Source organism: Xiphophorus couchianus, chromosome 15 (genome assembly GCF_001444195.1).
Source record: "Xiphophorus couchianus chromosome 15, X_couchianus-1.0, whole genome shotgun sequence".
NCBI classification, from domain to species: Eukaryota; Metazoa; Chordata; class Actinopteri; order Cyprinodontiformes; family Poeciliidae; genus Xiphophorus; species Xiphophorus couchianus.
Genome location: NC_040242.1, coordinates 11,893,014 through 11,915,055, shown reverse-complemented (window position 1 = coordinate 11,915,055; position 22,042 = coordinate 11,893,014). Strand labels below are relative to the sequence as shown.

Sequence of the window (22,042 nt, the reverse complement as noted above, 5' to 3'; positions counted from 1 at the left end):
AATAAACAGCCTGAGCATGCCTGAAAAAAACCCATAAAAAACAATTGAAGGTTGTGTATTCTTTGACAAATATTCTTTGAAAACTTCTGCAAAAATAGCATCGTTACTGCTGTGGTTTCCAGTCCAAAAATCAGCTGATGTGCATCTATAATGAAGATCATCTGCATCTTTTTTTTCCCACAAATCTTGATTTGGTTCTAAATAACATCCACTAGGAGGCCTTCACATTTTGTTTTGCAGTTGTTTTTGAGGTTGAAGCTCACAATCGTATTCAGTTATGAAGTTGTGAGATTTGTAAAAAAAAGTGAAAGAACCAAAGCAGCTGAAAGTTGCCAAAGAGGGAAACTCAGGCATGAATGCCAGTCAAATACTCTTATTTTCACATTCATTTGGCTCAGACACTGAGAAAAGCAGATTTAGAGCATCAGCTAATTGTGGTAGATTGAAAAATAATGCAGGAGGAAAATTTGAAGAGTGGAATTACTGGTTTAATTCCAGCTGCTTTTTCCATATACACTTCTCCCTCCGTCCTTTAAAGTTGGCCAACCCTAGTCTTCAGGATCCAAAGTCCTGCAGGTTTTAAATGTTTCAGCCCACGCCATTCAGATGACTGCATTACCTCCTCAGCATACCATCAAGATAAGCAGAAGCCTGTTGAAGACCCATTTAATTCACACAATTATGTAGCAATAGGTAAACATCTAGGCTGGAGACGAACACTGGAAATTTTGGTTAACGATTAATAAAAAATGTGCGTTCGTACAATGCGATGCATCATCACAGAAAATACTGTGGCCAAGTGATGGTGGTGTAACACAGCATGTGGATCATTATTTCAAAACAGATGTGACTCACATGTACACACAGAAACATGAGATCAGCCTTTTGAAATTTTGCCATTCATGATGCCGTTTTCAAAAATGATCGTTTCTGGTCTCCCAGAATGTGGGATCCTTACGGATGCACAGCCTAAACGTCTAAATATCTGTGCAGATATTAGTCTCCGAGTGGACAGGGCCTAAAGCATGAAGGACCAGGGTTGAAAACCGTTGTTTTATCATGTTGCTAATAAGTGACTACACATCCCTTCAGCATGTTCTAAATTGAAATGCTTTTTTGATTTTTGTCAACAAAACAATACATTTTCTGTTTACAGAAATCCATATTGTTTGGTACAATATGTACCAAACAGAAATGTTTTGCAACCCTCCTCAAGGCACATTCTGGAAAGTACTACCTCATTTCCCAGTGCAGTAACTGAGTCAGCCCTTTCTCTTCCCTTTGCCAAATCAAAATGCACGAAATTGTTTAAATTCTGAGGCAGTGAAGTCTTGCAGAAACATGTAAAACAGACTTGCTACTGTCAGTGTACAGAGTATGAGTAAATAGCATCAGTCACAATCGCACATTGTTGCTGTTTTTTTATTGTTATTTTGATGTATTTATTTGTCTTTGTGTTTTTTTTGTTTTGTTTTTTTTGTTTGCATGTTTTGTTTGTTTTATTCTTGCAGCGCCTCTTCAGGAAGTTGGCACCCTGGGCGTACGCCCATTTCATAAATACTGCTGGCTGAGACCTGTATGTGTTTAGCATAGAAACAGAGCTGCTTGTCTGACCTCAACCTGACCTCTTCATGCAATGAGTCTTTTTTACAGCCAATAAACTTCACTGAAATGGTGTTTTACAAGTTATGGCCACACCTTTATTGCCCAAACACTGACAAACGCTTTACATGCAAGTTGTTACGTAGATAGTAATTGTGATTATCTTAGAAACAATGTTTTAATATTAATTTGATGAGAGATTTAATGCGAAAGGAGCTCAATATTTATTTTGCACACAGTTTAGTATTTTTCTTAAAGGAACGAAATATCGGCAGATAGTTTTTTTCTTTTTCCTTTTTTTTTCTTTTAGTGACCGCCCTTTAACTCACCAAGCCCTTCCTCTCAGGACTTTCCAAGATTTCCAGCGCAAAAACAGCGAGCGCAACATTCCAATCTTTCATCATTAAACTTTTCTCCTTTTGCGGAAATGGTTTGCTCGCTTTCTTTGCACAGCTCGGACTAAGTTCAGCAACACTATGTGGCTTCCTTGCAAATGCACTACGAAGTATGTGGCTGCCATCAGACGTGGCGTCTCGGCATCTTTTCTTCATGTTTTGCGCCGCGGCAGGGGCAGCTGGAACTCGGCGGCCTTCATGCCGGAGTCGGCGGGCTTCGAGGGCGTTTCTGGCCGCGACGCTCTGCACGACTACTCGGTCTCCCACGGCGAGAGCTTCTGGGACGCCGTGGCCCGCCAGAGGCTGAGCTGGATCCGACCTTTCGACGCTGTGCAGGACTGCGATCTGAGCCAAGGGAGGATTAAGTGGTTCGAGGGCGGAAAGCTGAACGTCTCCGGTGAGATTATTTTCACTTTATAGCTGAAAGCGAGACAAATTGAAAGCGTATCGACCCCTGGTTTACCGTTTTACAAGATGACAAACTGATAATAATGTGCGCCCTGAACGCACCACGTGGTTAACGCTGCTTTGTTTACATGTAATTATTTACATGTATAGTGAACTGCTTGGACCGCCATGTGCACACCTGTCCAGAGAGAGTGGCCCTGATATGGGAGAGGGATGAGCAGGGGTCAGAGGTCAGGTACACATACAGGTGAGGATGCTAGAATCATCATAGTCACGAGCTTTTCTTTTCTGTTATTACGATGTGATTCACCTTTATCTTTGTAAGGGAGCTACTGGATCTGACATGCCGCTTGGGGAACCTGTTGAGGCGGTATGGCGTAAAGAAGGGGGACTGCGTCACCATCTACATGCCCACCTGCCCTCTGGCAGTGGCGTCCATGTTGGCCTGTGCCCGGATTGGTGCTGCTCACAATGTGGTGTTTGCAGGCTTCAGTTCAGAAGCCCTGGCAGAGCGCATAAGAGACGGTGGGATATGCAAATTGAGCCCGGTTAGATTTACACAACAAACAGCTAATCTCAGGGTTGTCTATAAACAAATAAGTTTTGGGGTTTTTTAGCTTCCTGTAGTCATGAGTACTTCACTGTCATTTGAGTAGTCTTTTTTTTTTCATGACTTAGTCAATTTTCTAACAGTCATATGACTTGGAAGCATCCTGCTGCTCAGACTGACTTTTTTATTATCTCTTTTAACAGTGGGACATTGCACCATAAAAATGGAAAGAAAGATGCATCTATAAAAGTGAATGAATGCTAGAACTCTATAAAAATGCCTTTATTTCTTATGGCCTTTTCTTGTTTCATTAATGATCAAACTTTATGAGTTAAAAACAATATTTTAGATGTTTTAAATAACAACATGAAATCCAAAGTTAAACATTGCAATGTGTACAAATGATAGTACGTTGTTTTGTTTAATGTGCTATAAGAAAATGTTAAGTCATTCAACATTTTTACAAGGGAGAAATCTGAAACGTTTAGCAAATATTTGAATTCACACCTACAAAGTCAATTTTCCTTTTAACTCTCCTGCTACAACTATGATGTGGGATTGTAGTTAGCCATTATCAAACTTATTTTCTAATTCCATATCGTGTAAAGCAGTTTAGATTATAATATTTCTGCATGCAGATTAGAAAGGAATGTAGGAATACATGCCTGCGATACTGTGGACATGGTCATTTGTTAAATTTATGCCCAGATAAAATAAGAATAGTCTGACCATGTGCACTCATTTTTACAAAAAATGCAACATAAACCATTTTTCGAACCTCTTGTATTAAAGGCACACATTCAGGGTACATTACTTTCATAGAAAATATGAAGAACTGCAGAATTTCATATAAAAACCCAACTGAAAGATAAAAATGAGCAAATTAGTTCTCAGGATGTTTGGATAGAATATAAAAGGAGAGTCTAATAAAACCCATTTTTTTAGGATTTTATGGTATGGCTGCAGAGACTTTTAAAGCCTCCTCTGGTTATTCACAATGACCCACTTGAGCTGGCCAAGCCCTGTGATGATGTGTCCTCCAGTGAATAAAGTAGACACAGCGGAACCAGCAGTGTGAGGGACTCGGTGCTACTGACAATGAAGCAACCACCCACTTCACACTTACTTGTCAACCCGTCTAAAAGAGGAAAAAATTATGCAGCAAAAACAGGGGATTGTCTCCAACCCCTTCAATTTGCCTCAGTTGTTCCAGAAATCCCAGCAAGGTGGGGAGAAGGCATCTCAGGCTGGGTTTTAGAAGGGTTGTGTGAGATGTGCTGACGTTTAGCTTAGTTAGCAAAGGTGACATTCATCACATTACACTAGTTTGTTAACCGAATTGTTATTTAGTGAAAGAAATGTATGTTTCCGAATCCAAAAACTTCAATTTTTATAAACTGGAGTGTAAAAACGTGTAATGTCTTCATGCTCCTTCAGCTTTTTCACCTTTTTTTGTCTCGTCATTTTTGAAGGGTGCATCATGTTGGATTAACCAACACAAAGTAGCACATAATTGCTAGGTGGAATAAAAACAGTCTGTAATTATGCTTAATCATATTTCTAAAAATAAATTTGGATTTATTGATGTCTCAATAATCCAATAGTGGGGGAAAAAATAACTCAGACTCCAAACCTAATAATTTTTTCAGTATTTCTAGGTTGTTTGCAAACATGATAAATCCTGATCTTTTTCACTGTGTGCTGACTAACCGTTCCTGCTCCAGGCTGGTTTTACAGATATTTTAAAGACACTGAAAATTGTATTTTGTGCTTCTTTGTATTTTTTTGTGATAGAAGAAAATCATCAAAACACTGAGAGCTGATTCTGATTGACGCATTTATAAATCCTTTCGTGCAGCCGTTTCTTTACTTCTCCTTCCCTGTGTTGTCTGTAGCTCAGTCCAGCACCGTCATCACCGTGAACCAGGGCGTCCGGGGCGGGAAGATCGCAGAGCTGAAGAGGACGGTGGACGCAGCCGTCCAGAGCTGTCCGACTGTCCAGCAGGTGTTTGTGGCCATGAGAACTGAAAAACAAGTCGAGATGACAGACAGGGACTTCGCCTTGGAGGAGGTTAGACTCTGTGTTTTCAGGATATGCTGTTCATAAAGTAAGGTGTCATGTTTTAGAAAAGACTTTCAGGGAACTGTCTGAAAAAATCGAACATGGAACAGCTGAGCAAACTCCCGTCTGCTTTGATGTGATAAAACCAGGCGTTGCTCCTGAACTGCTGTGATAAGTTCATGTTCCTGACCCTGTCATGACCTCACTGTTCCGCTCAGGAGATGCTGAAGGAGGACGTTGTGTGTGAGCCAGCTGCTATGGACAGCGAGGACGTCCTGTTCCTGTTGTACACATCTGGTAGCACGGGGAAGCCCAAAGGCCTGGTCCACACGCAGGCTGGATACCTGCTTTATGCTGCTCTCACACACAGGGTGAGCAGCAATCCCGCAAACACAAACAGATTGCTGATCAGTTTCTACAAAGTAACGCTTAACTTGTCTCCTCCCTCCGGTTCGTGTCCAGTACGTCTTCGGCTACCATGACGGGGACGTGTTCGGCTGTGTGGCAGATATAGGCTGGATTACTGGACACAGTTACACAGTGTACGGGCCCCTGGCCAATGGAGGGACCACCGTTCTGTTTGAGAGCACTCCAGTGTATCCTGACCCAGGTTTTGAATTCTAAAATAATGTTTCAAATTTAAAATTGGTATAGAGTTTCTGCACAGCCGTGAAAAGTTTGGGAAATCTATGAAATCCACTTTGAATTTCCCCTTTGCGGGACAATAAAAGGTTGTTTCTATTCTAGTCTATTGATCACTTTCCAGATCTGGCTTGCTTTGGAGAAAAGGAAATGAAGTTGGCAAATTTTCTTTCCAGTTTTGTTTCTTTTTTTCATTTCTAAAGAACAAAAGTTGAACACGACTTAATAAACATAGTGGTTTTCACCTTGATTTATTAATTTGACATAATTTTCTTACTCAAATCTTAATTTTACCCATTAGTATTTTAGCTACTGACTTACACACTCATTTAAATATGAATAAAAATGGCAACTTTACCCTTTGTTTGGCCTGCAATATTTTGCACTCACACATCTAAGATAAAAAAGTGAGTAATTTTAAACTAAATAATGTGTAAGGAGAACACTGTTGGTGGAATTATTTGTATCCTATAATATGTAAATGTCTGGTTCACAGGGAGATACTGGGACATGGTGGAGAGGCTGAGGATCAACCAGTTTTACGGAGCTCCCACTGCAATCCGCCTCCTGATCAAATACGGAGACCAGTGGGTGAAGAAGTACGACCGCTCCTCCCTCACCACACTCGGCTCTGGTATGTGAAACACTTTGCTCCAAAGCGGGAAAAGACTTTTGTTTTGTTTTGTTTTTGTCAGGCTTTCATCTTTTTAGGTTGGACTTTAGCAAGTCTTATTTTTAAAAATCTGCCTGCCCTTTAGTAAATGTCTTTAATTCATGCAACAGATTCATCACGGATTCTCAGCTTCTGAAATGTAAACAGGATTTGTTTTGTTTGCATTCAACTACTCTGCCAATAATAACAAAAAGTAAACATGTATTGTGTATTTATTACAACACTTTAGCAAGATGACTGTTAAGCACAGAGTGGAAAATCACATGATGTCCTTTTTTCCTCAGCAGTCAGGCTGCAAATTGCCCTGAAAGAACAAACAGGGGCTGATGCAGGCATGAAGTTTACTTAAAACCAAACTAGGGTTGGTAGAAAGCTGAGAAAGAAATGAAGCCTCAACCTGAATGACTTTCACCTTTGCCCCAGTTTTCTGTGTTTATGTGTAAAAAAACATGTAGGCGTTTTTCACAGTCAGAGTTGCACTGGACAAGAATATATGACTGCAAACAGGAAACAACTGCAGGGAATGTAGGTACATGTTCACATTTCTTAGGAAGGTTATGCTGTTTCTATTGCAGATTACCAGTTTTCTAGCATCAGCCATACAGTTATATTCATATTATTACTAATTTGGAGTCACTATTTGTTGTGGATAAAAGCTTTTTGGCTTCATTTTGGATATTTGATCTCCTTAAGCACCATGTGCTGTAATTATTCACATCAGCCTGTAATTATTAAAAACCTGTGAACCGATTATTATTTGCCTCCAAGTCTAACTGATCAGCAAAAACAGTTGTTTTGTATATCCAGAGAAAATCTACAAATTCATGAGATTAAAATGGCTCTGGGCAAATGCTGCATGACATCTGGAAGAAACGTTAGATGCGATGAAGAAGCTGAACGTTTTGATGACAGTATGACCTATGATAAATAAATATTCACATGTTAATGTCTATGTACTATCTGGCATTCAAACAGATGCCAGATAGAGTGCCGCTGAAACAGATAGTGGACATTAATGTTAATTGTTTCATTAAAAAAAAAAAAAAAAACTTGTTTGGACTACTCTCATCCCTTTTCATACCTGCAAACAAACCATTTAATAGCCATGTTCTTGCATCAAGACATGACTTTAATTCTTTTTTTAATTAAGAATTTTCAGAAACTATGGAGATAAATATTCCTAAAATGCCCAAAGCTCTCTTGTAATTTAATTAAATTCTATTATGTTTTCTGAAAACATTGTATTGCACTCCATAGCCATATATTCGGGTACTGAAAGCAGTTTGGACCAGCATATAACGACATAATGTAATTGATGGTTGTTTGTGTCTGCAGTGGGTGAGCCGATCAACACAGAAGCGTGGGAGTGGTACAACAGGGTGGTCGGCGAAGGACGCTGTCCTGTAGTGGACACCTGGTGGCAAACCGGTAAGATACAGATCCTATAATCTAAAATTTTGTAGGAATTTACCTAACTTTAAAACAAAAAGCCTCATATCACAACTTGTTTGACCTACAATTAAAACATCATCAATAAGCGTTTGAGGCTATTTTGAAATAATCATCTTCATCTCATTAGCAGCCATGATGGCTGATCTGTCATCTCCGGTAAACCTTTTATGGATGCAAACTCGACTAAAAACCCACCTGTTTAGGATTGTATTTGAAACGTAATCAATTACAAATTTATTGATGGAACCTGACTTAATGTTGTGTTTTCATTGTTGATTCTATGTTGCATTGTGTTTCTGTGTTTGATATGATGTAAAGCACTTTGAAATGCCTTGCTGCTGAAATGTGCTATACAAATAAAATTTGATTGATTGATTGATTTTGATCTCAGAAAAACAGACACCTGAGTCAGATCCTATTTCACAAAACTGCATTATTATTTCAATAATAAAACAGAATTTATTTTTTTTTTACATTTGAGCAGAGAAGAGCTTTATTTGTTGTGTTGGGATCATCAGGTGTCAATAGTCAAACAAGTGGACCATGTGGTATATTTTTAAGCTTGACTTCACTCTGCTACTTGTGTACATCTGTTGTTTGTACACTGTCTTGTCAGGTAAATGTCAGAGGAATCTATATATGTGTTATTGTCAGATCCTGGGAGTCTAAAAGTATTATCTTCCTTATTGGAGGAGAAACTAGCCTCACAAACTCCTCTGCCACGTCTGCACAGTAGCAGTCCATCTTAAAGGGAAAAACCATTAGCTTTGTTCACCAAACGGGGACTGTTACATAACGTGTGGGACTGTGGTTGTGTGTGCATGTAAACACAAAGACTGTTATAGCAATCAGCTGTGTAAATGTGTTCTTCTAAACAAGAATGAAGCCGGATTTAATTTGTAAAGCACTTTGGTCAATGTGAGGCATTGTTGGAAGCTGCTGTATAATGAAGCTTGGTTGATTAAATGAAATGTAGTAACAAAGCAAGAAACCAGAGGAATTAGATTGGCCACATTTTCAATTGATTTACTAATAAATTAGCAAAAGTTTAAGTAATTTCAGTGTTATGTGGTTCAAGGTCCAGAACATCTACATTTGTATTTCCTTTGACCTTGAGAACTTATAATCAGTTCTAAATACTGTAACGCTACCACACAGTACATGCAATAAAAATAATTTAACGCTTATTTGTTCTTTTTTTTACTTTTTTGTCACACTAGAATATTTCACATTATTACCAGGTCCAGAAACAGCAACACCACGCTCAACTGTTTTTTTTAATTGCTATGTTAGTTCTACACCAGGACACACTATCACCAGAGATCAACGTTTGTCTCTTCTGTCCACAGAATATTTCCTCCAAAGTGTTTTGGATTACTGTGTGTTTTTCAAATGTGAGAGGGGCCTCTGTGCTTTGTTTGGGTCAGCAATCGTTTTTGGCTCTGGACAAATGGACGTCTTTTTGTGCTCTTTCTATTGTTGATTCATGAACACTTACTTTTCCTGAGGCAAGTGAGGCCTGCAGGGCAGCTTATTTTATTGTGAGGTTGTTTTGTGACATTCTGGATGTGTCTTTTTTGGGTTCTCGGAATAACTTACACACACCTGGGAAGGTTCAACGCTATTCCACGTTGTCTCCATTTGTGCTGTCGCTGTGACTCGCTTGAGTCAACAAATCAAGACTGATGAATTTGGTTTTCACCTGTTCTTAAATTTCTTCACATCAGGGCATGATGTGTTGCTTTTTGATCCTACTTCATGCTGTCAGACAAGTGCTTTCTTATTTTCCTAGGTCTGGCAAGTTTTGGGTCTGGGTGTAGCTGAGGAAATTTAACTCAAAGTGTGGTTAATCACTGCGAAATCATGAATTAGCAAGAAAAAAACAAGAAATCTGTAAGGGAGCAAGTACTGTTTCATAGTACTGTAAAAAGGATGTGACGTAAACGCACTACAGGGATTCCACTTGGTCTCACATAAAAAAACCTTCTAGAATATGTATCCAACTTTAATGTCACAAGAAAACATCCTCCATGCTTCCACAACATTAGCTTATAATGACAGCATGCTGTAGATCATCGGATTTTGCTAATAAAGTAAACTTTGCTGAACCCATCTGACACTATGTGTTTCACCCTAATCAGATCGAGTAATAAGCAAATGGCGCACACCCGTGGTAATTACCATGCAAATGGTAGAAAACCTATTATAACTGATGATAATTAAACATTAGAGCATCATGAGCTTAAGAAATAGAGACACAGATATGACCCAAATACCCTACTTCTGTAAAAAGGATTATGTTGTTATGGTATTTTTCCGAACTAATGTTTTCAATTACGGCTAAGTGGCATTATTCATAAATGACATTTGGTTGATCAGGCAGCAAGTAGCCTGTTTAGTAGAGGAAAATTAGATTTTTATCCTCTCTTGGCATCTGAGTCGAGTGTTAGATCACCCAGGGCAGGGGAGGTGAGAGGGTGAAAGGGCATCGATGTCTCAAACAGCAAAATAGCTCAAAATCATTTAAGGTGGAAGTCAGTCGAGGGGGTTTCTGTTTGTTTCCAAGTTTTTAATACAAACTTTAAATAAACAAAAAAGATTTATTTACAGTCAGCATTTAATCTCTGTAGAAGAAAGGTAATGAAACATGAATTTACTCATGGGAGACAGTTTTGAGCACAAGTCTCAGAGTTACAGTCGATGAGAACAACACACAAGTCTAATGCTATTGTGGCATCATCTGTTGTGTCCTACTTTAGAGCAGCCCCCTCTGCTGTCGCTACCACTGGTGCCACCACTAGGTGGATTACCAGAGCCCATGAGGCCTGGGAGGCTCTAATTGCATTTAATTTACTTAGTATGATGGTAATACCACAATCTGCATCTGGAGTCATGAGAAAGCCTTATGCCGGGATTCACAAAACATTACTCAGCTCCATCCGTTACTTGTTTTTCCTTTATTCCCGTGTGACATTCAGCATACACAGCCTAGCCTACTCTCAATTTGTATTTTTAGTGTAATTAACTATATTGGTAAAGATGTTATGTAAAAGTGTATATGGAAAGGCAAAATGTGACAAATAAAAAAAAAAACAGAGATACCTTCAGACTTTTAACATTTTTCATGTGAACACCAAAATATAAAGTACTGCAATAGTTTTATTATACATTAGTTGTGATTCTTAATTTGGCTGACAGATTATATTGCAATGCTAAACTAGTTAAAATATAAAATATTGCTTGAATGCCTGTTAAGGTTTCATGGCTCCAATGTTTAAAGAAAGAATAGTATTTAAATAATGATTTGATTTAGAGTGAGAATAACTAAATTAAAAGTGGCCCGAACATTAATTCTCGCTTTGGGTATTAGAGGAAAATTTGAATGATAAAAATAACAGTGCCCCGAACTTTAAACCCAGAGGAACCCCATAAATCTAATAATTATTGTAGTATTTAAAGTATCTTAGCTACAAATTGCAAAAATTAGGTTCTATAATTGAGTTAAAATGCTGTGGTTAGTTTGATTTATCCAAGTCAGTTATCTTTGTGCGAGTGAAAAGGAAGCATACCTCTCAACTCAATGGTGTTAATATACAAGTGATCTGTTGTTTATCCAATGATGAAATAATTTAAATTCAACATCAAGCGTGCAAAACACACTACTGAGTCTACAATGTCATTATTCATTAAACAAAAATGAAATCTAAATGAAAAAGTTTGCAAAAGATCAAAGTGCCTCTCAAAAACCCGGCTTATTTACAAAAATGTACTGTCAAACTTTCGCTTACTATATTCTCCAACTGTTCATGCGTCATTTTCTTTAGGTTTGGAAATGTAAAGTGAATAAAACTTGTTTATTTTTATGTCAGTTGTTACACTATGACAAGGTTTTGATGAGATTACTTTATTATTTGCTTTGTTTTGACCTCAGAAACAGGCGGCATCTGCATCGCCCCAAAGCCATCAGAACCAGACGCAGAGATTGTCCCGGGGATGGCCATGAGACCCTTCTTTGGCATCAAGCCGGTGCTCATGGACACCGAGGTGAACTGCTTAGCAGCGTGTGCGTCTGTGTGTGTCCTACCCCCACAAATGCAGCGCGGCTGGGAGCCGCCTGGGGGAGAAGGTCAGATTAGGATTATAAAACAGTCACCACCAGCTGTGTCACTTTTGATACCCACCCTGCTCTCAGCCGTCAGTCACACTGATATGCTGCCTGCAACCCACAGATTGTGCAGACAGTTGGAGTGACGCGTTTCAGCAGACCTTTCTTCCTCTTTTACAGCGGAAACAAACGAAAACAACTTCAGCACTCAGTGCTTACTGTTACATTACGAACAGCCCAACTTCCCCATGAACTCCGATTTTTACATTATTTGCAGTTAAATGTGTTAAGAATACAAATTTTCCTCCTTCTTTCCAACTTACTGTAGCATTTTGCTTTGCATTAACAGATTTGTCATCTTTTGTTATTGCAGGGAAAGTTACTGACTTCCAACAACACATCCGGAGCTCTGTGTATGGCTCAGCCGTGGCCCGGCATGGCAAGAACCATTCACAACAACCACCAGAGATTCTTTGAGACCTACTTCCAGCCTTATCCAGGTACTGTCGTAAGTGTTCGAGAGCACAAAGCCGCTGCGCCTGCGCGCGCCGCCATTGGAGAAAAACAAAAAGTATTTATTTCTCATTTTGTACTATTTATTTCTTTATCGTTTTTATGTATGTATGTATATGTATATTGTATATTATGTATATACACATAACCTGCATTTTAACTCGAGTCGAGCAAATCTCAATCTCGTCGTAATCTGTTGATGACAATGACAAATAAATCTTATCTTATCTTAAAAAAAAAAGTGTTCGAAACAAACAACCTCATGTTTTCAGCCTTTTTTTTTTTCATTCTTCACATTAAAGATGGAAAATAAAAAAACCTATTTGTAACAAACTATAGGGTACTTCTTCACGGGTGATGGAGCCTATCGTTCTCAGGAGGGTTACTACCAGATCACAGGGCGTCTGGATGACGTAATCAACGTCAGCGGCCACAGGATCGGGACAGCAGAGATAGAGGACGTAGTGGTGAGTTCACATTAAATCAAACACACAAACATTATTTAGGTGACCTCTAACAGAAGCCAGTTAAATGTTTTACTTAGATTTACTGTAAACATCCAAATAATTGCACTCGTTAGTATTAGCGAAAACAAAGTCACGGTAATTTGTTTGCTAACCAGAAGAAGAAAAAAAAACAAACCTAGTTAGGATAAAATTTTTAGCCATGTTTTTTTATTCCAAAACTCTTTATTAAATCACTGAATATAAAAGGAAGTTTGTATTTTATGTCTGTGACAGAATCAGTGTAGCGCAGTGGCTGAGTCTGCAGTTATTGGATACTCTCATAACATCAAGGGTCAAGGCAAGTACCAACGTGTCCTCCACATGTACACGTCTTATTCAGTAAGTTAGAATATTCGTTCAGATAAAGCCCATTTATCAGATTAAAGCTACTTTTCGCCAAGCCCACATTTCTGTTTTTAAAAATAGTACCATTTTAATTTTAAATATATTTTCTTTAGCTGTAAGTGGAAAATGATAACTAACAGAAATAAACTCTTTCCAACACACATCTGTGCGTAATTAATCTATACAATGTGTTTCACTTAGTGAAAGTTAATGAAATAAATGCGCTTTTCAGCAATATCTTAATTTTATTATCCAAAGATTTCTGAAATGACATGTTCTCCTGTATTTCCCATCTTGAAGGTCATTTTGTCAATGATATTCATGCACCAGCCAAACAGGAAGTCTTAGATTACCAAGAATACATTCTTCAACTCTCGGATCAAATTTTTAAATTATAGAGTGTAAATTTAAAACTTTGATTTCTCTCAGTGCAAACTGAGATTTTTGCAGTAAAACTGATATAAAGACCCGTCTATTCTGATTTGTTAGGAGTTTACGCCTTCGTGGTCCTGAAGAAGGGTGTAGACATACAGGAGGCGGATCTGTCCAAGCAGCTGAACAACATGGTGTCTGAAAAGATTGCCAAGTATGCTTGTCCTGACTTCATTCAGGTAAATCATCTCTTTGTTGGGTTCAAATTACAAGCTTACATTTAAAACAGGCTTCACTCAGTTTCTTTATCCTTATCATATCTGTGACGCAGTTGGCTAAACGGTTACCTAAGACGCGTTCGGGAAAGATCATGCGGCGCGTTCTGCGCAAAGTTGTGGACTCTGACCTGGATGGTTTGGGGGACCTGAGCACGCTGGACGATCCAGCAGCGGTTCAGGAGATCATCGAAGGCCATGAAAAGCTCTTAAGTAAATAAGAAGCATCGGAGTAACTTTCCTGAAAACAATGAAATGTAAAGGAGGCTGTGAAGGATAACTTGCACATTCCCATCAACCACACATGTGCCTTTAAAGAAAAACTTATTTTAATCACCAAACGTTTTATTAGATTGTACATATAAATCTATTTTAACAATCCATGTATCTTCATTATAAGACTGTGAAACTTTCAGATGTGGTTATGAATAACACCGTTGCAAAAATAACTTTAATGCACTTAAGAAGTGTTTTTCTATGTGATTTGTGACACAATAAAAAGTTTTTTGGGTCCAGTTTCTGAATCTCAAGTCTTTTTAGCAAAATACTGCATTCCTTCATTGTTTTAGATAAGAAAATAATCAAACTGTTATTCAAGGCTCCCCACATGGACTGATTGTAACATATTTAGGAAGATTTGAATGATAAGTTATTAAGAAACCTCGAGGTTTCCTGCATGTCAGCGGGTTCACGTGGCTTCTTGTCTGAGGCTGAGGGTCCCACTGGTTCCTTTTAACTTGGTTAACTCCCATCGGCCTTCTCCACATAGCTTCAGTTGCATATCGTGGTACTGGAAGATCGGTATGACATGTTAATGAAGCAGGCACAAAAATTGAGAGCAAAGCAAAAAAGATTTGAAGGCACAAGAACTGATGAAGCAATCATTATTTTCACCATCACAACATGTTAAGCTGCTGATTTAATGTTGTTAAAAATTAACCCATTTCTTTGACTTTTACTTTAAAGAGGTCATATTGTTCTAGCTGCCCTCATAGAGGTCTTGGATCTGCTTCCTTGCTTTCTTGAGGCTGTTTAAAGTTTGTATTGGACTTTGACTCCAAAATTTTGTTGTGTACAGATAAATGAGCTGGACAAAAGTAAATGAAAAAGCAGCGAAGGTCCAAAGGAAAACTCTGAAAGACTTTATGAAACCAAAACAACAATTGCCTATGCCACTTCAAAAGATTATTAGACGATGTGACTGTTTTGAAGCAAAGTATAAAGAAATGATAGGTTTGCAGTACACCTGATGATTATTCAGCTTACCTTTTCAAGACTGCTACGGTGTCCCAGACTGATCAAAGTCATGCCCAGCTGTTTACAGGTTCGGTACAGTTGAGCCTCTGCTTCCTCTGTTAAAGCACTGGTGGCTTCATCTAAAACTAGTGGATTAAGAAAAAAAAAAAGTTTCCTTACCTCTAAATGGCACTGTATGTCATTTTCAGAATAAAGGGTTTAGACAAAAGTAGCCTGCCACACCTGAGCTGCAGAGCACAGAGGAACTCACCTGCATATTTTGGCTGCAGATAGAAGAGTCGTGCAAAGGAGAGGCGCTGCATTTCACCTGGAGACAGAACATCATACCTGCAGGAATATAAAAAAGACATATTAGAAAGCATTATTTTTATTTTTCATTTTCATAGCTTCTACTTTATTTTGCTGCTCATACCAGTTCCATTCCACCTTCTCATCCAGACCACCAGTTCGTTTCAAGAGGCTTGACTGTAGAACGCATAGGAAACGGGGTTTATCACCAGTTTTTAACAAAGTCCCCAAGATCTCAGAAACGTTTTATTACTGCACCATTACTCACCACTCCTGCTAGTTCCAGGAATTGTATAATTCTATCATCATCTACTGACCCTGAAAATGAGGCTTAATAAATATTATCGTCTCATGTTAGTCACATTAATAAAGAAGCCATGAAGTAGCACTAAGACAGAAAGCATTTGATGAAATGGAAACAGTCCCAGAAATGTGCTTTATAATAAACTCTTAATCCTTTGTTCTAATTATTTTTTTCCCCATTCTTTTGTAAAGTGCCTTGAGATGGTATATTATGAAATGGCACTATATAAATAAAGATAATTTAATTTAATTCCTAAACAAACTTTTTTTCACCAGTTTTTGTATTATAGTTAACTGTTAGATTATAATATGTGATACCTGATGCAGGGTAAATATCCTTCAGTGGGTAAATCACCTGTTTGAGGAAAAAAAGCTCCAATAAATGAGAAGTCACACCAACACACATGTACAGTACACTTTGAAATCATAAACGAAATGTCACCTGCTCACGCAGAGTGCCGTCGGTCATGTAAGGTTTCTGAGGTAGGAAGAGGGTTCCTCTGGGACCAAAACATGTGGTCATCTGGACAAAACCTAAAGGCACAGAAAAAAAAGAAAGAACTGAAGAAATTATTGCATTAGCAACCTGTAACGCTGTTTTATGTAAGTGCCACATTGAGCTGTCAGTCCGTTTATGTTTGTGCTAATGTATTCAACAAAAAATACATGCATGAATACACATGCTGACGCATTTTTTAGGTTACTATTTAAACATTCATCTGTGTTCTGCTGGTAATTGATTCAACTGAAAGTGATGCATCATCACATTTATGTGGAACAGGTAAAACAAGCACTTGTGTCTGGAGTTGTTTGTGATATCCTAATGGTTCAACAAGAGTCGCCGTCTCACCGCTGTGTGCCTCCCAGAGACGGTTGAGGACCCTCAGCAGGGACGTCTTCCCTGTGCCTGTGTTCCCCACCACCAGCAGGTGAGTCCCCTGGCTGATTTTTAGACTCAGATCCTCCACCAGGAGCTGGTCCGAGTATGGAGATTTGTATGAAAGGTGATCCAGGATGAAGGCCGTATCCACAGGGCCCGCATGGACATTAAAGTCACTGGATTGGGGAGATTGTATTAAAATTAAATGCAGATTGTCTTTTCTACACTTCAGTTTGCTCCCCACTTTCGTTGTGTTTGTGTGAAACCGCTCCCTCTAACCTGTCGAAGTCGTAGCTTTCCCCGGATGCAGGGTCGTAATCGCACTGCTTGTGAAGGATATCTTCCATCGCCTCCCTCAGCTCCCCAATCCTAACCACAACAACACAAAGCTTCAGAGACGGGAGGCCAAATCCCACCGACAAAAACCTGCTGTCGTTAGACATGCAGCGTGATACCTGTGGGTGTATCCCGCCACATCTGACAGAGTAGTAGACAGGTCTATTAGCTGCGTGAAGCCGTTTATCAAGTAGATGCACACAAAGGCATTCTGCATATAAAATAGGGGAAAGAGGAGAGGCAGGGAATGAAAATTACAACTTTACTGACTAAATGGAAGAAAAAAAATGCAGCACAAAGTCAAAACCTGAGACAAATAGAGGGGTTGCGACAAAATAAATGCAAAATATTTAGAAGGCGTTTAGCTCTTAGACTGAAAGAAAAGTATTTCTGCCATCTAGTGGACGAACTAGGAACAAAAGATTTAATTTCTGCAGCTGCTTCCTCATGAAGGAGCTGATAACAGGTTACAATAAAAGAAAAGGTCTGCATGAGCATTTAAAACAACAGGCCCACCTTACTGATGAGTGCGCTGAGTTCACCTGGAGTGAGACCATCATAAACACCAGTGAAGATGGGAATGGCGATTATAATGTAGCTGAGGAACCCTCCGAGGTAATCAAAGGTGTTCACTCCAACTGTGGCAAGAAGAGTTACAGTTGAAGCGAAGAAGTTTGAAATACTCCAGAGGTGAAGTGTGTTAATAGTTGATGTTCCTACTATAAAGCCAGAGCTCCTTGTTGATGAGGGTCTTCTGGCTCTGCAGCAGGGCCTGCAGCCTTCGGTCAGTTCTCATGTGCTCCACTTTACCAGCTCTAAAAATGAAACACAGACTGATCCTTTTATCCAACTTCATACCTGGTCGTCTTTCAGCACAGAAACACAAATTTGAATGTCTAAAACTATTTATTACAGACTTGTTAAGATGAAACTCTAGTTTTTAGTCCCCAAATTTTACATCGTCCTGTTTTTATTTGAAGACGTAAATGGCTGATGTAACTTGAAGTTGAAAAATCAAATCTGAGTAAATAAAAAGAATCAGCATCTAAGAAATTGACAGTATAAGAAGATGCTGTGAATGAAAAGAGTTTGATTGTTTTGTGTGTGTATATGATACAAATTATTATTTGTTTGGACTCACCTGTAAAAACCGGCAGACTCTGCATTGACACGAATTTGCATGTGTTTAAATCTGGAAAATAAATCAGCACATTTATTTCAGTACAACATCCAATCAATTTTAAGCATTAAGGAAGCACTTATAGCACAGAGTTTTGATGGTTTTAACGAGATTAAAAAAAGATCAAATATAAACTGCAAGATGACGCATATCCTGTGTTAGTTAGAAAGGAAAAGGCACCGCGCCAAAGTCCACAGACACTTCCTTTACAACAAGCCTTATGTGCATTAGTAGCTGTGTGTGCACAGCACTTTGTGTAAATGTTACCTGAAGTCTCCCTCCAGTTTCTCTTGCTCAAAGAGAGTGGACACAATGGGCCCCATCAGGATTTTATTGGCAATAGTTCCAACAACAAAATATCCAAAGATACTCACAGGACCAATCCATCCGGTGCTGAAAAACAAAGGGAATTTATTTTTAGGCATTTTGTGAAACATAAATGTAATTAAGAATCTGTTACATTGTTTATCAAGACCAATAAAGTTCATACATATTTTCAGAGTTGGAGATGATGTGAAAACTGCATCATTTTCCTGCTTTCCTGCCTGTTATGAAGATAAAACCCCCATCTAATTTCTAAACATAAAGAGCAACCGATGAAAGTAATAAAATGAATACACTGAATGTAACGTGTGTAAAAATTTGCTTTCAGTAGCTTCACTTTATGAAGGAAATAAATAAAATATCAGGAAACATTTGACAATCTGCTTGGAAAAAAAAAGTTTAAAATTTCTCCCAGGATAAAAGCCTCATCTTAAAGTTTGCCGTTTATTTCAGCTACTAAACATCGTTCTGCTGCTCTCTTCAATTCTTTTTTTCATACAATTAAAACCAGCCATCTTTTACTGCAGTGCCACTGTACCTATCATGTTAGTTTACAACATCAGTTTACTTCAGAGTTGGTCTAACATGTATACTGTAGCAATAGGGCGTTGTCTTCCTGCACACTGACCTGCGAAAGCATTGGTAGGTGTAGTAGGATATTGTGAACGGTGAGACAATCAAGCGACTGGCCATGGTGCTCATCTGCTTACAAAACCTCTCCACATCCTGACTGATCCGCTGGTCTCTGCGAGTTACATGGATGTAAAAGAAAAACAGATAAATTAACTATTGTTTTAATAGCCAAAAGATTTAGAAATTGAGATTTACTGTTCAAGACTGATGTGCACAATAAAACTGAACATTTTATTTGTGCGTGCATATTTTAATTATTTAGGTAGTAGAAATGTAAGGGAGAAAAAAACCCTTATGCTTACGGGTTATCAATGTCCTCTTGGAGCACATTTAGTATGTAATAAACTCTGCCCTGGAAGTAGGACGAATGAAGGCTCTCAGTCAGGGTCGTCCTCCAGCTGACATACATTTGATTGCAAATGTACTGGTCAAGACTTTTAAGCTGGAAAGCAAAATAAATAAAGAGTTTAAATCCATGAAAGTGTTGTGACACTACACTGCAGTTAGGCTGGGAATCAAATAAGAGTGTAAAGGCATATATAAAAAAGTACATGCCAGGGTGACCTCACAAAGATGAAACAGTCACACAATTTTATAGGAAACTTTTATAGCAAAGTCAAATGGCGTCTCAGACGGACAGCTAGATGACTGTGTGACAAAATGCACAAATAAATGAACAAAATAGCAAATTAAGCATGTATAATGAGAAAGGAAGACAAAATTATTTGTTTCAGTAAAATGGAAATATATGTCAAGATTTAAACAAACAGATATTACTTTAATTTATATCAATAACATGATTTACATGAAACGTTCTCCAAACATCTGCTGAGAGACAATGATCAAACGGTTTAAAAGATAGGGGCTCCGATGACTTTGGACAGAGACCAAATTCCAGGTTGCAATGGGAAAACCAATCAGTGTGACTTTATTCTCATGTGGTCACGGGAATGAAAGATAAGGGGACAATACCAGCAATCACTACTACATCAATTTACCGTGGAGTTGAGCAAAATGAGCACCATAGCTGTTCCCATCAGACTCCTGAAGCCGGAATAATCTTTGTCTGCCAGCACATTGTAGAAGTGACTGGGGAGGATGCCCACCTGGTAAATGATCAGCTGCTCTGGTGGTAGAAAAAGGATGTGTTAGCACATTGCAATGCTGAAAGACAGGTCAGATAGGGAGTCGTAAAGCAGCTAAACCCAAGCTAAAGGTCAGCAACAGGAGGGATATTTTGCAATCAGACACAAAAGGAACTTCTTTATCAAGAAGTTTCTGCAATGTCAAGGCCAGTGTGATTGCAGCGATTCATTTTCCTCTTTCTGTCTGTGGTTCCTCAAATGGGTTCATAACTACCTGTCAGAGTGACACCCAGCAACGTCCCGAACATTAGCACACTTTGACTGGACCATGATGGGAACAGAACCCTCTGGATGCTGCAGAACCTCTGGACAAACGTCCAGTCTAGTTTTGGCCTGAATGATTGAGAAGAAAATTATAAAACATTATATTAATTGGATTTTCTGGATTATCTTCTACAAAAGCTAAAACACTGAGATGTTGCTGGGTCTTAGCAGAGAGAAACACCAAACGTTATTAAAAAAAAAAAAAAAAGATTCTTAGTAGTGTCTATGTAAATACACACATATATATATTTTTACCTATTTGTCCTTCTTTCTTTTGACTTTTCCAGGGAAGGCATCTGAACCAGCAACTGGGAAATAATTCAGTTCAATATCACAGCTCACATAGGTTATTTGTGTCAATTAATATTCCTTAAATGTTCAGGCAAACCTGAGGGCAACTAGGGCTCCCGGTAATCTAGAAACCAACAGATTTGCAACATCCGGATGAACTGACAGCCTCTAGTAAGTGCAACTAAAGACATGTAACTAGAAATGGATGTTAAATCGTGTCCCTTATTATTGTTTCAAGACTATGTAGTTTAAAGAAAGTTTAACTTATCCCGGTTAAGTCTGCGTTGCTGCTTCACTGTCAACCTCCGCTTCTGCTGAAAGCAAATGTTTTGATCAATAACTGTCATACTTCCGGGTTCCCGAGTTCCTCTTCGGTTTTTCGAAATAAAAGTTTTGCATGATTTTTTTTTTTTTTTAAAGTAATATAAAATATTTGTTGATATCATAGTAAAATAGCACAGTAAAAATATTTTTTATATAACTGCTTACAAAAACTAAAAGAAAAAAATCAATCATAAGAATCAGCAAGATTGACCAACTTTTATACCAAAAAATACAGTATGTTATTCTAATGAGAGGCACTTCTATAATTGTATCGCTACCTCAAAAAATATATATAAATAGCCACCTGTGCAATTTTACAAGAACGTATTCTCATGAAGATTCTCATGCTTAACTTGTGGCTATTGAATATCATCTTTTTCATATAGTAACTTAAATTCTTGGGAATTAATAATTTCACAACAATTATTAATATTCACCTAAATTTCCCAAGATAAAGACAAATTTAAGTGAATATTTTCTTGTAGACATTTCCTTGAGGTAGGTAGTAACTAGCATTTCCTCAGTCACATTAAGACAAAAAAAATTATATACTTTTTAAGAGTAATTTTACTAAATTGTACTTTATACTTTAACTTAGGTAAGTATTAAATCTTACTTGAGTAAAGATTCTGGATTCTCTGCCAACTGTGAGAAACTTTGCTGAATGAAGAAAAAGAAAAAAATATAAGATACACCTACAGCTTAAGTTAAACATTGACAAGTCCTTTACAATGTTCTAACATATGTAATATGGATGTAAGTATGTCATAGTTTGTTTATTTAAGAAAAAACAGACTTGGAAAAGTATTTCTCTGTCTGAATTTGTTAATGAATAATTATATTTTTGTATATATTTTTCAAAACTTCTTTCTTTAAAATAGTAGAATTTGTACACAGCTACATTTCTGGCTGATGAT

General features: G+C 38.1%; 2 protein-coding genes across 5 annotated transcripts; one reads left to right on the top strand and one right to left on the bottom strand.

Moving 5' to 3' along the window:
* The first annotated feature begins 1,759 nt into the window (after positions 1-1,759).
* On the top strand, positions 1,760-14,415 carry acss1 (acyl-CoA synthetase short chain family member 1). 2 transcript variants are annotated; one of them, XM_028040374.1, is made up of 14 exons: positions 2,079-2,394; positions 2,556-2,652; positions 2,731-2,930; positions 4,851-5,026; positions 5,236-5,388; positions 5,480-5,627; positions 6,156-6,293; positions 7,668-7,760; positions 11,716-11,828; positions 12,263-12,389; positions 12,742-12,869; positions 13,143-13,206; positions 13,743-13,864; positions 13,957-14,415. In XM_028040374.1, the coding sequence occupies exons 1-14, from the start codon at positions 2,079-2,081 to the stop codon at positions 14,119-14,121; spliced, it is 2,040 nt and encodes a 679-aa protein (XP_027896175.1). In that variant the 3' UTR covers positions 14,122-14,415. The 2 variants fall into 2 exon arrangements, 1 of the variants encoding a protein (XP_027896175.1); XR_003598455.1 differs by lacking the exon at positions 13,143-13,206 and having other exon boundaries at positions 1,760-2,394.
* abcd4 (ATP-binding cassette, sub-family D (ALD), member 4) lies at positions 14,212-21,151 on the bottom strand. Of its 3 annotated transcripts, XM_028040375.1 has the most exons (20): positions 20,899-21,151; positions 20,766-20,818; positions 20,461-20,579; positions 20,100-20,227; positions 19,404-19,543; positions 19,097-19,213; positions 18,412-18,537; positions 18,106-18,156; positions 17,685-17,779; positions 17,481-17,602; positions 17,084-17,175; positions 16,908-16,997; positions 16,599-16,804; positions 16,191-16,282; positions 16,067-16,103; positions 15,714-15,775; positions 15,570-15,622; positions 15,408-15,484; positions 15,167-15,282; positions 14,212-14,690 (listed from the first exon to the last, which is right to left on the bottom strand). In XM_028040375.1, exons 2-20 carry the CDS (start codon positions 20,804-20,806, stop codon positions 14,589-14,591), a joined length of 1,866 nt encoding a protein of 621 aa, XP_027896176.1. In that variant the 5' UTR covers positions 20,807-20,818; positions 20,899-21,151; the 3' UTR covers positions 14,212-14,588. The 3 variants fall into 3 exon arrangements, with proteins under 3 accessions (XP_027896176.1, XP_027896178.1, XP_027896179.1); XM_028040377.1 differs by having other exon boundaries at positions 15,714-15,763; positions 20,766-21,151; XM_028040378.1 differs by lacking the exons at positions 20,766-20,818; positions 20,899-21,151 and having other exon boundaries at positions 20,100-20,222; positions 20,461-20,581.
* Between the last annotated feature and the right edge of the window lie 891 nt (positions 21,152-22,042).